General features: G+C 42.0%; 1 protein-coding gene across 1 annotated transcript in view; it reads left to right on the top strand.

The window, feature by feature from the left end:
• lrwd1 (leucine-rich repeats and WD repeat domain containing 1) overlaps positions 1-16,189 on the top strand; it is a 46,722-nt gene that overhangs the window by 16,063 nt on the left and 14,470 nt on the right. Inside the window, exons 8-11 of the mRNA XM_048612628.1 lie at positions 1,800-1,926; positions 9,501-9,604; positions 10,096-10,300; positions 14,976-15,048. Of these exons, the coding sequence (XP_048468585.1) occupies positions 1,800-1,926; positions 9,501-9,604; positions 10,096-10,300; positions 14,976-15,048 (509 nt within the window). The remainder of the gene's footprint in view (positions 1-1,799; positions 1,927-9,500; positions 9,605-10,095; positions 10,301-14,975; positions 15,049-16,189) is intronic.

The following is a 16,189-nucleotide window of genomic DNA, read 5'->3' as shown; positions in this document are numbered from 1 at the left end:
CACAGAGGATTTGGGAGTCCTTGTCCATAAATCATGAAATGCTAGCATCCAGGCTGGCATTCAGCTGGTAATAGGAAAAACATGTGGAATGTTGGCCTTTACTTCTGAGAGGATGGAGTATTAAAAATTGAGTGCCTTGCTAATACTGTACAAGGCACTATTTGGACCATACCTGGAATACTGTGAACAGTTTCTGTCCATTTTACCCAAGAAAAGACATACTAGCGTTCCAGAGAAAATTCACTCGGCTGATCCCAGTGTGGCCTGGGATTTCCTTATGAGAAGACATTGAGTAGGTTGGACCTGCGCACACGAATTTTGAAGAATGGAAGCCAACCTTATTGAAGCATACAGGCTTCTTAGGAGTTATTAGAGGCAGTTTCCCCTTTAGGAGACCTTCATGCAAGGAGAGCATGCCCTCAGAATAAGGGGTCAGCCATTTAAGACAATTGAGGAAATTCTTCTGAGATGGTAATGAATATGTGGAATTCTTTACCACAGAGGGTAATAGAGACTGGGTCACTGTATTTTGAAGGCTGAGGTAGACATTGTTAATCAGTAAGGGAGTCGTGACTTTAAAGGAAAAGGCAGGAAAGTGGAGTTGAGAATTATCAGATCAGCGATGATGTTATTGAATGGGAGAGCAGGCTCGATGACCTGAATGGCCTGCTCCTGCTGCTCCTATATCTTGTCCAAAATGTTAGATTTAAAAATGCAAAATTCAGTGAAATGAAAGATAAGCTACACAATAATTGGGCAACAACGTAATCAAACGGGTCCTAAAATTCAAAGTGGAAAATTATCAAGCATGAATGTGTAAAGTGTAAACTACACTGTAAAGCAAATAAAGCAAGAATTCTTTGGCTAGAAATTAATGTTAAACTGAAACATGGGAAAAATACCCATGAAGAAAAAAAAAACAGAAAAATATCATTAGGAATGCAGAAAATGGCGTGGTGCTACCTGGCAAAAGGAGATCAGAAGGATTCCAAGAGAATGTGGAAAAATTACTGGCAAACAATGGTGAAGTGAATTATTAATTTTATTAATATACAAGTGAATAAATATTTAGAGAGCAAAGCAGTTATGGATAAAACGGCCGGATCTAGTTACAGGACATGAAAGTATCAGATGAGCAATATTTTATATCAACTCCTAGGGTTGTTGAGGGAAGTAAGAATGTACATGTTATGGTGGAGGATTTGGAACAATTGATTGAATTAACCACACAAGTCAGTTGATGCCAATCGCAGGTGCCTTGGTCTATTGGATGAAATTTAAGCGTGACTACAATGACATTGGCTGCAATTTTTAACCATCTTTCCAGACACATGGCACAGCATGTATATTGAGATATAAAACACTTCAAGGATAAAGAGAAATGTATAGTTCCAGTGGAAAAACATGTCAAAAACCACAACAGAGTTTAATGGCATTGAATCATCGGCAATCTCTCTCTCTAACGAGTATGATTGTTCACCTAGCCACCTAAAAATTCTTAAGATTTTTGACAAAGTGATTATGAAAAGCCTACTTTTTCAGGGTGGGGAGTTAGTGAAATGGGGCCACTGTTTAAATTTATTAAGAGGATGCAGAAAAGACGTTTTGAAGCATGTTATAGAGTTGATGAGGCAGAGACCATTACAGAAAGGGTTCGGGGAAGAAAGCAGAATATGTTTTGCTCAAGTATAGAACCTACATAAGTGTTATGGGGCCAAATTACTTTGATTCGTGTTGCAAATGTCTGTGGTTCTATGTTGTACCGTTACTTACAATTTTCTCTTTTAAATCTTTACCAGAACACTCTAGTCCTAGAGCCTCTACATTTTCTACAGAGCCACAGCAGGGATAATAATCCCAAGGATTTAAGTACTCAGCTTTGGGCCTGTGCTTTTGAACCAGAAATAAAGAATTCTCAGATTCCAGGTGATGTAATACAATTGGAACATAAATAACACATAATGTTGACAGTACAATTTGAGTTTTTTTAAAAGTACTTTAAATGTAATTATTTAGGCACCTTAAGTGAAACTGTGTGCACAGTACCTGCAAATATTGAAATTTATTTGACTGGACCTTTTTTGTCATTGGAAATTCTTAGTGTATCATGTATTTTGATTTTAACAATACTTTTGGCAATGTGTTACACCAGAAAAATGTTCCAAATATGAGAATAAAAATCAAGCTTCTAATGGAATAAAAGTTGAGCTCCTATAAGATAGATTGAAAATAGGTTGAACTACAAACAGAGGATGGTTGTGAATTGAATTCCATCAACAAGGCAAGACGGTCATTGTCTTGATCACTGGGTCTGTTGATATTTCTTATGGGCTTTTTGTTTTCCAAATGATTTGAAGCTGGAGTTAAAAACAAAACTAAATTTGCAAACCACACCAGATCTCAACCAGTAGAAAGGAACAAACAAAATACAAATTCATATAAGCATGTTGGTAAGGTGGTCTGGTGAGTGGCAAATGGTATTTAATGTGGACAAATTTGGAGGCAGTAAGACTAGGAATGAGATTTAGAGTAGGAATATAAAGTTAAAAGGTGCTGAATCTTGTGATGTATTGGCTAAGTGTCAGTTTCATTGAGTTTCACTTAGGGTTTCTGTCCATTAGGCCTGGCAAGAATTATTTCCGCATCGTCTCAAACTTGCCTCATTTAACTGCCTACCTGCCTCTATGGTACCCCTCCTGGTCCTTTTGCTAACCCTGTTCTACCACTTGCTATAACCAGAAAAACTTGCCATTCATCTATGATCCCAAAGTGTATTTGCATGCCTGGAATCTATGCCATCATTAAAATGCTATTATAGACTGGATGAGGATTGGCATTCCAATGCTATCCTGCACAGTTCCAAATCCGGGAGAATCCCTGGAAATGGTATACAAAGGAAAATTGGTGCCTTACGTTGCTTGGATGTCTTGGTCAGTGGGGTGGTGCAGAAGAGGGATGTCCTCTTTCCCAGCACTTTCAGGAAGGCCTCACCATCAGACCCTGCCAGTCTGGTTCAAGGTAGCCACCTGGGCCTCTGCAGTCCTAACTGTCTGGAGGAATGCCCATCAGTGCTGTAAAAAGGTCAATGACCTTCTCCACTTGGTTGGATACAACTCCCTGCCCCCATAAATGTCCCACACTGTGGGGACACACACTACAAACACTGTGTGCCTTCTACACTGCCCACCTCATTCACTCTGAACATCCACACCTATCTCCCACATGCACTTGGTCTAACAGCAACCTACTTTCACCTCACTTAATCACTCTATTTATCTTATCCAGGAAAAGGCAGCCTGGGTAGATAGTGAGCTACACAATATTAGGATCCTCACCCTTCACCATAAGAACCATTCTTCATTCCAGTGCATCACTCACCTTAAACCTAAGATTGCTGAATGTAGATCCCTAGGGTAGCCATCAACTTGACTGTGGAGGCCATCAGATGATCGAATGCAGCCTCTAAGCTGCAAGGGCCACTGCCTCTCTCATTACCTACCTGGTGCTCCTTTGTCTGCTCGTGCATGTTAGTCTCATTCATTGCACACAACTTATTTCACTGGACTGCAAAGCCTTCTCCCTTTTGTATCCTGCATGTTGAAGTGGGATGTCCACTATCTCGGTGGCCAAGCAAGCTGCCCTACAATAAAGACCTTCCACCACCTCTTCACGAGAGTTCAGAGGTCTCAGAGGAAGCTTCGGCAAGGCTGCCTCCTGCAACCCCCCACCATCGCTGATACTGCCACCGGTGGCAGTGTTTAGTCAATTTACATCGGGGCACAGGCAGATGAGCATATCACTGTCACAATTCCAGAGGTGGTCAAAGAAGAAATGCCTCTGGTTGCTGGCACTTGGGAGACTGCTGGAAGCCAGGCGCCTGCTCATCCCCAGGCAGGAGAGGACCCTGTAGTTTGGCAATCAGGGACTCTGTGCACATGCACAAGCAGACACAGGAAAAATAGACAAATATATGGGAGGTGGTGGCCCTCATAGCCTAGAGGCTGCAGGATCTAGCCGCAGCAAGTATGCGATCATCTGATGGCCTCCATGGACCAACTCTAGGATGTTAATTTTCGGGCCTTGGTGATTTATCAGCCTTCAAACCTAGCAATTTCCCCAATATCCTTTCTCTACTAATACAGGTTTGCTTCATTTCGTCAATTTCACTAAACCCTGCATTCTATATGATTTCTGGTACGTTATTCATGTTCTCTTTTGTGAAGACAGAAGCTAAGTATCAATTTAGTTCATCAGCCATTTCTTTGTTCCCCATTTATAAATTACTGATTTCTGACTAAAGAACTTGCATTAGTCTTCAATTGTTTTCTCTTTACATATCTACTGAAACTTCTATAGTCTGTTCTTGTGTCCCCAGTAAGCTTACTCTCATACTGTATTTTCCCCTTGTTAATCAATCGCTTGGTTTATCTTTGCTGATTTCTAAACGATTCCCAATCCTCGGATCTATTTTTTCTTTTGCCACCCAGCTCCAATTTTGTGAGGTAACAGTACCAGGTGTGCTTGTGCTGTCGCTCCTTGGAAGCCAGGGTGATTCTTACTGTTAACAAGCACCCCTCCCCTCCCAATTGCCCCTATTATCATTCATGATTTATCATAAACCCTTGTTATATACACAATTGACCCATTTACAATTGTCATGCCTCCTGGTATGCAGCTTTTAATCCTTATAACTGGGTTTCCCAGTTTCCTCCTCGCAGCAATGGTCCCCACCCCATTCGCCTCCCAATTTTTCTTATCTCTTGTCTTCGTTGGACAGATGGAACGGACTGACTGTGACCTAACCAGACAGCTGTAGACAATAAGTGCCCACACCCCTGACTGATGCCTTTACATTTTCCTGACTGTGGGTGCTTATTCCTGGATTGGCCAACAAGGGGCTATGTGGCTGAATATGACCCACTCCTGGACGGCAAGAGCCATAGATCCCTGGACCGAGAGCACCCAAAAATCAGTGCCACAGGGATCCGTGCTGGTGTCACAATTATTTGCAATGTTTGTTAATAACTTTGAGAAAAGTGAATGTATTAGAGCCGAATTTGCAGATTGGTAAATGGTGACAATGACATAGTCTGCAGAGGGGTATGGACAGGTTAAGTGAGTAGGCCAAAAAACTTGGCAGATGGAACATAATGTGGGGAAGAAATGAGGTTACGTACTTTGGTAGGAAGAGTAGAGGAGTTGAAGATTATTTAAATGGGGAGGCAATGGCCTAATCATACTATCAGTTTCCCATGTGGAATTCTTTAATGCAGTGAATTGTAAAGCCTGGGCCATTAGTATATTCAGGGTTGAGGTAGACAAATTTTTAATCCATAATGGAATAGAGGGTTATGGGGATTAAAAAAACGAAAGTGGAGTTTGTCAGATCAGCCATGGTCTCTTTGAATGGTGGAGCATCACACACTCAATGAGCTGAATGGTCTACTACTCTTATGTCTTATGGGTCCTTGCAGTGCTAATTGTCGATTTGTGCTCTGAAGTGCAGAAGCGTTCTGCAGATGGATCAGAGAGATGCAGCAAGGTCGTGATAGGCTGGAAGGTGTCAGATGCCAGTATCTGTGGACTGTATGATGTGTGTAGCTAGTGCCTCGAGATGTTGCTGGTGGCCTGATAGAGGAAGCAGCAAGATGTTATACCCACTCTGACTTTCATGTTTGGAATTGTCAACACCTAGTTTCCTCTGGTGGGTGATTTGAATCTGCATATTAATGAGGCAAGATTTGTTGTTAATGAGTGTGTTAACAGCGATAATCCCTTTACTCAACATCTCTCTGCTTCCTAGCAAGAATCTTGTCTTAACGCTTAATGTTTAAAATTCAATGAGTTGCTCCCAACGTCACGGAAAGCCTTTTTGTCTGACTCCTCACACAATTCTCCCACATTTCCTGACATAGCCCACATTGTTCACATCTAACGTTTCACTGAATGCCTCTAGAAAAGACCACAGTAGAAGAGATGAATATGGAAGTACTGAAGGATGGCTGACTTAAATCAGAAGTACGTGATTGGATCTACATATGACACTGTTTTGACTACACCTGGAGTTGTCTAGAATTCTGGTCACAATAGCACTGGGAAAATTCAGGCATTTAGAAGAAATGCAAAATGCAGACTGTGATTATTTATTCTGGTACAGACTTTAGGGAGCTATCATTCAACTCTATTCAAGATACTTTAGCTGCAAATACATCAAGGATAAGAGAACTGTATACTTCTACAAACTCAAGAACTAGGAAACTTTACCTGTACTTTAGAAAGCAAATGATGGGTGAATAGATTTGATATAATGAGCATTGGGGGTAAGCATAATCAAAGGGGAAATTGGCCACACGAGAAACTAAGCTTGTACATTTTTCTTTAATATTCTAACCACAATGCTGAAAGGATTTTTGTTTTCCAAATGCAACTTTTAAAATGTTGCTTTTCCGTGGTGCAGTACCTGAGAGAAAACGGTCCACCTGGAAACGGTTCCTCATGTACTGCACCAAGGAAAATCAACATTGGATCTCTGTCCCCAAAACATGATGCTAGAAGTTCCCAAGTAGGCAGTACTGAGGCTACCTAGTCATTCAAATGAGATGCAGTGACATTCCTACCATGCCATCACATTCTATCATCATTTTTTAACAGTTGGATGTACACGGGGACCAGCATTTGGAAAACCATTCATTGGGTCCACAGAGATCTCAAGTGAACAGTCTGAAAATGAGTTCACAAACAAAGTTGAGTAGGAATCCAAATGGGATCTAAAATTTATTTCCCTTTTTCTGAGTGACCCTAATGTCATGAGGTCTTTAACTGCCATTGCACTTTGTGAATGAACAGGCATTTGAAATTAAAGTCCTGATGAAGGGTGTAAACCCGAAATGTCGACTTTCCTGCTTCTGTAATGCTGCCTGACCTGCTGTGTTCCTCCAACTCTACACTGTATTGACTCTCACTTCAGCATCTGCAGTTCTTGCTACACAGGAATTAAATTCATGTATCTTTGGAATTGGATACTCCCAGTCTTTCACCTCTATCACCCCTAAAATGAACCTGTTTTGAGAATTCTTTTTATTTATGTCTTCAGTTATTGTGAACAGGTTTCATGTGGGATGTTAGCAGACATTTAACCTTTGATACTGTCATAGAGAAGAATGATGTAGATCATATTCAATGTGCTTTAATTCTGGCTGTGTCAAATTTCTGGACAGCTCAGGTTCCACAACAGACAAAACAAAAATCAGTGTCATTAGTGCTAACTTCACGTTACTCTCATAACTGGTTTGGTGGAACAGTGAGGCCAAGGCGCAAGTTATCCACTTTCTCATGAGGTATATAAAAATCTGGATTCCCAACTTGTACCCCACGTGACTCTTGCCCTTTAGTTCGACTCTTATGGCTGTTACAGCTCTAGACATTTGAACACAGGACTGAGCAATTGAAAAACACCATTCCCCCTTGTTAGTGGAACTCAAAATTGGGAAGCAACATTTCACAATCCTTAGCTCAACATTTAAAAATCCAAAGCTATTGAATAAAAAAAAATCCCACATCAAAAGATTTCTGAGCCAGAGAGAGCTGTGTCCATGAACTTAATGGAGCTTGACGGTGTAGGTGGTCTTTTGCATGTTGTAAAAATATGAAAACAAGAGTTACAGTGCAAGAGACGTCCTAATTGAAACTGTTCTGAGGTTGTTTGGGTGATGCTCTGCAGGACTAAATATAAAATAATTCCTGCATGTAAACTTTAAATTAATTAAAACAATAGAAATTCCAGTTATAGGAAAGTAACAATTAATCTGACTTCTGTGAATAGTCAAGTAGTTATGGAATCATACAGCATGGAAACAGACCCTTTGGTCCAACTCATCGGCACTAACCAGTCATCCCAATTTGACGGTGTCCCATGTAGAGTCATACAGCGTGGAAACAGACCCTTCAGTCCAACTAGTCCACACCGACCATGTTCCCAGACAAAACTAGTGCCACCCGCCTGCATTTGGCCCATATCTCTCCAGACCTTTCCCATTCATGTGCTTTATCCAAATATCTTTTAAACATTGTAACATACCTGTATCCACCACTTTTCTGGCAATTCGTTCCACACATTAACCACACACTGTTTAAAAAATGACAGTTGCCCTTGTCCTTTTTTAAATCTTTCTCCTCTCACTTTAAATCTATGCCCTCCAGTTTTGTACTCCCCAAGTAGGAAAAAGACCTTGGCTATTCACTCTATCCATGCCCCTCATGATTTTATAAATCTCTTTCAGGTCACCCCTCAGCCTCCAACACTCCAGGGAAAATCACCCCACCCTATTCAGCCTCCCTTATAACTCAAACCCTCCAGTCCTGGCACATCCTTGTAAATCTTTTCTGGAGCACTCAATTTTAACAACTTCCTTCCTATAGAAGGGTGACCAGAATTGTACACCATATTCTACAAGTAGCCTCACCAACGTCCTGTACAGTTTCAGCATGATGTCTCAACTGTTTTATGCTCCGTGTTCTGACCAATGAAGGCAAGCATACCAAACGTTGCCTTCTCCACCCTGTCTACCTGTGACCCCATTTTCAAGAAACTATGCACTGGCACCCCTAAGTCTCTGTTTTGGCAACACTCTCCAGGGCCCTACCATTAACGGTACGGATCCTGCCCTGGTTTGCCTTACCAAAATGCAACACCTGACGTTTATCTAAATTGATCTCCATCTGCCACTCCTGGGCCCATTGGCCCATCTGATCAAGGTCCCATTGTACTCTGAGATAATCTTCTTCACTGTCCTCTACAGCTCCTATTTTGGTGTCATCTGCAAACTTACTAACCATACCTCCGATTATTAACATCCAAATAATTTGTATAAATGATGAAAAGCACTGGACCCAGCACTGATCTTTGTGGCACACCACTGGTCACAGGCTTCCAGTTTGAAAAGCAACTCGTTAGTACCACCCTCTGTCTCCTGCCTTAAGCCACTTTAGGATCCATTGTGATTCCTGTTGGGAATTGGGTACAATGTGATCTAACCTTACCAACCAGTCTACTATGCAGAACATTGTCGAACGGTTTACTGAAGTCCATACAGACAACATCTAATGCTCTGCCTTTATCCTTTGTTACCCCTTTAAAAAAAACTCAATCAAGTTAGTTAGGCATGATTTCCCATGCACAATTCCATGTTGACTATCCTTTAATCAGTCCTTGCTTTTCCAAATGCATGTACGAATGAAAAAATTGCATTTTTCGGCACAACATCGTGGGCCAAAGGGCCTGTACTGTGCTATACTGTTCTATGTTCTATGTATGTTCTGTCCTCAGAATCCCCTTCAACAACTAATCTGCAACTGAAGTAAAGCTCACCGGTCTATAGTTCCCTGGCTTTTCTTTACAGCCATTTACTCTCAGTTTTTTGACATTTTTAAAAATCATCATGGAAAATGTATGTCTTCAAGAACTGGGAATGCCTTGTATTAAGTGATTTTATCTCACGTAGGGCTGGAGTCATCTCGGTCTGTTGCTACTTGTGGAGGGGATTCAGTTTGCATCATTGACTGTGAAACTGGAATTGTCCGTCATAAGTATAAGTCAGTTGGAGAAGTGAGTACAGTTATACAGGTTGTCCACCCAGAGCTATAGGATATTGCCTGTGCATTTTGTGCAAAGCTCTTTCTCTTTGACCTTTTTTTTTGCATTTGGAGTAAACATCTAACCTGTTGGGAATCAGAGTAAACACAGATATAAGATATATTATAAACTTGGGGAATATAGTTAAACCAATGACTTGGGATATTAAAAAATTTCCTATTTGTTTCTTATGCAAAATATGCATTTAGTCAAATATTTAAGTGTGCAGACTAAGATTTTGGACTATAATTATGATATGCATAAAACAAAATGTACTGTCCAGTATTAACATGGGTGAGATGTGAAACACTATTTTGTTAGTGTCTAAGTTAGTTTCTGTGCCAGAAAGTTTTCTTTTTTCGTTTGTACTCAGTGGCTAGTAATGGTCATCCACTGAGGGATTAGTGTATCAATAATATGGTTAAAGTGATAAGATTCTAATTGTTTTATATTATTTTTCTCAGGAATTCTTTTCCCTTGCTTGGACAACCTTAACTGTGTTTGATAAGAATCAGAAAAGAAACCTCAATGTGTTAGCTATAGGTGGAAAGATGGGTGCTGTAAAGCTGATTCATGTAAAAGTGAGTTACTGCTATGGAATGATAAAGGCTCACAAAAAAGCTATCTCAACTCTCTGCTTTTCTCCAAAACATGAGACGTTTCTCTTCAGTAAGTATTGAATTTTCTATGGATGCACTTTAAGGTCTTTTTCTTGCACTGAGAAAGGAGACCAAGTCTTAGGTTTTTTTTAAAATCTAATTTGAAGGTGAGGGCAACATATTAGTTGTACTTGGGTAACACCGTGTGGAGCTGGAGGAACACAGCAGGCCAGGCAGCATCAGAGGAGCAGAAGAGTTGACATTTTGGATCAGGACTCTTCTGCAGAAATGGGGGAGGGGGAAAGAGAGGTGGGAAATGAATAGAGAGAGGAGAGTGGGGCTGGGGAAGGTAGGTGGCATGGTGATTGGTGAGTACAGGTAGGGAGTGGTGGGGATTGGTCAGTGAAGTGGGAGGAGTGGATAGGTGGGAGAGAAGATGGACAGGTTGTGTCAGGTCAAGAAGGCGGAGATGAGAGGGACGGTTGGTCATGGGATGAAGCCAGGGGTGGGGAGATTTTGAAACTGGTAAAGTCCACATTTAGGCCATTGAGCTGTAGGCTGCCAAGGCAGAGTGCGAGGTGCTGCTCCTCCAGTTTCCAGGTGGCGTCGTTGTGACACTAGAGGAGGCCCAGGATGGACATGTCACCCAGGGAGTGGGAGGGAGAGTTGAAATGGTTCATGACCGGAAGGTGTTGTCATTTGTTGCGAACAGAGTGCAGGTGCTTTACAAAGCAGTCTCCGAGCCTCCGCTTGGTTTCACCGATGTAGAGGAAGCCACATCAGGTGCAGCGGATGCAATAGACCACATTGACGAGCGATCAGGTGAACCTGTGTCTGATGTGAAAAGTTTGTTTGGTGCCTTGAATGGACGTGAGGGGGGAGGTGTAGGGGCAGGTGTAGCACTTCCTGCGGTTGCAGGGAAAGGTGGTGGGGCTAGTGGGAAGTATGGAGCAGACGAGGGAGTTGCAGAGACCGCAGTCCCTACAAAAGGCAGATGGGGTGGGGAAGGAAATATCTGTTTGGTTGTGGAGATGGATTTTAGGCGGCGGAAGTGGCGGAGAATGGTACGTTGGATACAGAGGTTAGAAGGGTGATATGTGAGGACAAGGGGTATTCTGTCTTTGTGGGGGAGGGGATGTGAGGGCAGAGGTGCGGAAAACACAAGCGATCCGGTCGAAAGCATTTTCAACCACCGACGGGGGAAGTTGCAGTCCTTGAAATGAGAGGACATCTGGGATGTTTGTGAGTCAAACACCCCATCTTGGGAGCAGACTTGGCAGAGGCGGAGGAATTGAGAGTAGGGGTTCGCATTCTTGCAGGAAGGTGGATGAGAGGAGGTGTAGTCTAAGTAGCTGTGGGAGTTGGTGGGCTTGAAATGGATGTCCGTTTTGGGGCGGTCACCAGAGATGGAGACAGAAAGGTCCAAGAAGGAGAGAGCGGTATCAGAGATGGTCCAGGTGAACTTGAGGTTGGGGTGAAAGGTGTTAGTAAAGCTCCTCGTGGGAGCACAAGGCAGCACTAATAAAGTCATCGATGTAGCGGAGGAAGAGGTGGGGGTAGTGCCAGCGTAGCAACGGAAGAGGGACTGTTCCACGTATCTCAAGAAGAGGCAGGCATAGCTTGGGCCCATGCAGGTTCCCATGGCCACACCCTTGGTCTGTAGGAAGTGGGAGGAGTTGAAGGAGAAGTTGTTAAGGGTAAGGATGAATTCGGTTAAACTGATAAGGGTGTCGGTGGAGGGAGAAGGAGGGGGAATGCGAGAGAGGAAAAAGCAGGGGGGTTTTTGGCCATCCACGCAGGGAATGCAAGTGTACAGGTCCATAGTGATGTCCATAGATGTCCATAGTGAAGATGAGTGTTGGGGGGCCAGGGAATTGGAAGTCTTGGAGGAGGTGGAGGTGGGTAGTGTCCCCGATGTAGGTGGGGAGTTCCTGGACCCGGGGGGAGAAAACAGAGTCAAGGTAAGCAGAGATAAGTTCAGTGGAGTAGGAACAGGCAGAGACAATGGTTTGGCCAGGACAGTCAGGTTTGTGGAATTTGGGAAGGAGATAGAAATGGGTGGTACATGGTTGGGGAACGATAAGGTTGGAAGCAGTGAGTGGGAGGTCACCTGAGGTGATGAGGTTGTGGATGGTTTGAGAGATGTTTTGGTGGTCAGGGGTGAGATCATGATCTAGGGAGTGGTAGGAGGAGGTGTCAGAGAGTTGGCATCTGGCCTCAGCTATGTAAAGGTCAGTGTGGCATACCACCACTGCCCCCTTTATCTGCAGGTTTGATAGTGAGGTTAGGGTTGGAGTGGAGGGCTACAGGTTCTGTAGGGAAGAGGTGGAGAGGTTGAGGCGATCGATGTCGTGACAGCAGTTGGAGATGAAGACATCGAGGGAGGGGAAGAGGCCTTGGGACGGTGTCCAGAAGGATGGGGCGTGTTGGAGGCGGGAGAAGAGGTCTATAGAGGGTGGGTTAGACTCCGGGTTAAAGAAATAGGCACGGAGTCGGTGGAAAAAGAGTTCATTGTCCAAGCGTGAACGGAATTCATTGATGTGTGGGCAGAGGGGAATGAAGATGAGTCCTTTACTGAGGACTGACCATTCACCCTCAGTGAGGAGGAGGTCTGGGGGTATGGTGAATACCCAGCAGGGCTTGGGTCTTGGTCTGGGGCTGGGACTGGGTGTAGAGCTAGTGGCTGGGTTGTTGTACAGTTATCTTTAGACTAGTTGACAAGATCTGCTAAAATAAGACAGACTTAAAGTTGTTTGTGTATATAGGATCACAGAGGTTTACAGCACAGCCACTCAAATCAGCATTTAAGACATTTCTCTGAAGTCATTCTAATAGTTTGAAACTGATGAAGTCTTGTTATTAACCATTCAGAATTTTTTTTTCTTTAAATCCTCTCGATCTGTCCCAGTGCAAATCTAATCTCAATATCTCTTCTTGCCTCATAACATTTTAATGACAACCTTTATCTATGGTGTACTATATTCAATGAATATTAAATGGAATTATGTTCTGGACAGGAAAGTCCATGGCCAGTGACTGCCAATTGTGGCCAATTAAGAACCTTAGTCTAATTCTGCCTGTCAAAATGCAGGTTCTTCCAAAGGCTCAAAGAATGCAGGCTGCTTATCGCCAGGGAACTTTTCACTGTTTCATTGACTGGCCACACAGCTTTTTTTAACATCTAATTTGTATCAAATTGCTCATCATCCTGAACTTTCTCTTTTCAGGTCCAACATCTTACCTTTTGACTCTTCATTATCTTTTTTATTTTTAACTGATGGTTTAATTGTCCTACTTCATTTCCCAGACAAGTACCATTTAAATTTGTATTCTTTGTCAGGCTAGGAACAGCAGATTTGGGAAGAACTCCAACAGAGGAGAAGCCATGTTCCCTTTCTCAAAATGAATTGAAGACACCCCCTTAGGGTCTGTCTTCATTCATTGACCTATAGAGTTTTAAAGGACCTGCCTCTCCTGAAACACCTCATCCACTGCCAACCTGGCTCTGCTCATCCCTTGTGACATATCACACTCTTTCTTTCTTCTCTCCCTCTCTCTCTTTTCACCTATCTTTTCTTTTCCCCCAAGTCCACTCCCATTTTCACACCATAGCACAAGTTACCACCTCCCCCATGCCCCTAACCTGGCATAGCTCACTCCCAACTGCCATGCCTCTCCCTCCCCCTCCACAAACCCATTTGTGACACTGTTCACCCACCCCTTTCTCTCACCCCCCTGTAATTTTTCAGCATCCCTGCACACATCCAACAATGCTCAACTTCCCTATTCACAAAATGTGCACTCTACATCAAACCCAACCACACCATACAATGTTCATCCTCTGTTTAGTTTAAACCATTCTCTTGCTCCTCAACAGTGCTCACTCTGATCCCCTGCAATTCTAACATTATCATACTTCCACACCCAATATACACCCTTTCTCCAATCCCCCAACAATGTTCACAATCCCTCCCTCCTCTCTCCCCAAAGAATGTTCACACTGCCTCCTTCATACCCCTCTGACAATGTTCATACTTCCTCCCTCAGCATTTCTGTCATAATGTTCATTTTTTCAGCTGTTTATAACGTTGTCCATATAAAGACATCTTACTTTTCATTTTGTAGCAATTGAACTAATCATTGCTTTTCATGCAAAGACTCCTGCTTGAGTACTTGTTTGGGTGATAGAGGTTGTAGTTCATCTCCCAATAAACATTTGTGGAATATAGGTAGTTGTTGAGATCATAATCAGAGATAGATCCTATCTATTTAATTGGGATTTTTCATCATTCCCACTGTTCTTATCGATTTAACATAGAGGCTGTCGCCGCAGGTGAAAAGAGAGGAATATCAGTGTATGTTTATAGAACAAGACCTATTGAATAATGGTGTGAAGAATATTTAATTGATTGAAATGCCCCTTCTTTGACATTGACATTCACTGAGTGAGTGGAATCCGAGACTCCCCTTCTTAAACAGCTATTTTTTTTGAGAGTTCTTGGCATGCACTACTGACTTGTTGAATTTCATAATTTTTAAAAATCCCATGGAACCAGTTTAGCTTAATATTAGAATCACGGTGCACCAGATCAGTCAGCATTAAAATATACTGTTGACGTACACAAAATAATGGTAACAGCAGGGTCCTAAAAGCCATCTGTTCAAGTAGATATAATTTAGGAGTGTCCTCCTCACCTGCCTAAATGTTTTAGATTATAATGCTTTAATTCATTTTCTTTAACCAGCTGGATCCTATGATAAAACCATCATCTTGTGGGATATTGGTGTTCCAGATTGTGATTATAACTTCAGAGTGAGGTAAATGTAGTGCAGATTTACTAAGTGAATAGAAACAGTATTTTTAAATATGACACTATTTGTTCATCTATTGCTGTTTCAAAGGACACTGTGTACATGAAAATCATCTTTTACAAATTTTTGGTTTCAAGACAGTGGAGAAACATGCTTGTTTTAAATAGGTGACTCAATGAAGAGTTTCGATGCTTTGATTTATAAACTAACTGCTTGGATGGCCTTCCCATGGATTTTTCATGAATCAGTTGCATCAGAATTACAATTGTAATTATAGGGAAGTTAGCAGTTATTGTGCTGCACTGAGGATTTGTGGCATTGTCAGGCTGCAGCACATTCATTTTTGACAATAAGGAGGAAATCAATAAGGTGAGCTTTCAGACGAGGCAGTTGAGGAAGAAAGCAACTTGCTGGGAGGTCACTGTGTGCTATTGGTGGGATTGGCTGTCAGAGTGTTGGGCAGTGCCCACTCTAATCTTTCTCTGTCAACAACAGACTGTGGGTTGGGCAGAGACAATTGTGCATCTGTGATCCCCACAACTACCTGTAGCACATCTGTCTGGCAAAGAGAGGGAGCAGCAGTAAGTGACTTTAAAAATGAAAAGATATATTGTATAAAAAAGTTGAACAAGAATAAGTGAATGCAAAATATCTGAAAGAAAAATGCCAAAATTTAGAATATTTAAGAGGTCTGACAAATATGTGAAATCAAGTCAAAAATTGAAAAATATTATCTGGAATAGGAAATGAAAAGAAAAACTTAACAGCTGAATGGAAATTTTTTAAAAAATTATTTTAAATGTTAAAAACTACTCAGTCGGCAAAGTACATCTTTGGAGCTGAGGGAACTATAATGTTCCATGGCCTATTCAATGGCTAAAATATTCAAACTTGTGCAATATTTTGCCACATTCCTTCTTGCCAGATATTGTGTGTCACAAACATTGTGACAGCACCATGTCAGCTGTAACATGCAAAATACCTGTGTGTCATCGACAGACTAAAGGTAAATAGAGACACTTTTGTATTGTGTTTTAAAATGGAGTGCCATGCATCATATACGAGATTAATATTTAATAGTTATGAAGCACTGTTGGACATGCTGGCAGAGTAAATTAGGCTTTGGTTAAATGCTAATGCAAAATCA

The sequence above is a fragment of the Rhincodon typus genome, chromosome 26 (genome assembly GCF_021869965.1).
Source record: "Rhincodon typus isolate 14 chromosome 26, sRhiTyp1.1, whole genome shotgun sequence".
Lineage (NCBI taxonomy): Eukaryota > Metazoa > Chordata > Chondrichthyes > Orectolobiformes > Rhincodontidae > Rhincodon > Rhincodon typus.
The sequence above is the reverse complement of the archived record's forward strand: the minus strand, read 5'-3'. Positions and strand labels throughout refer to the sequence as shown.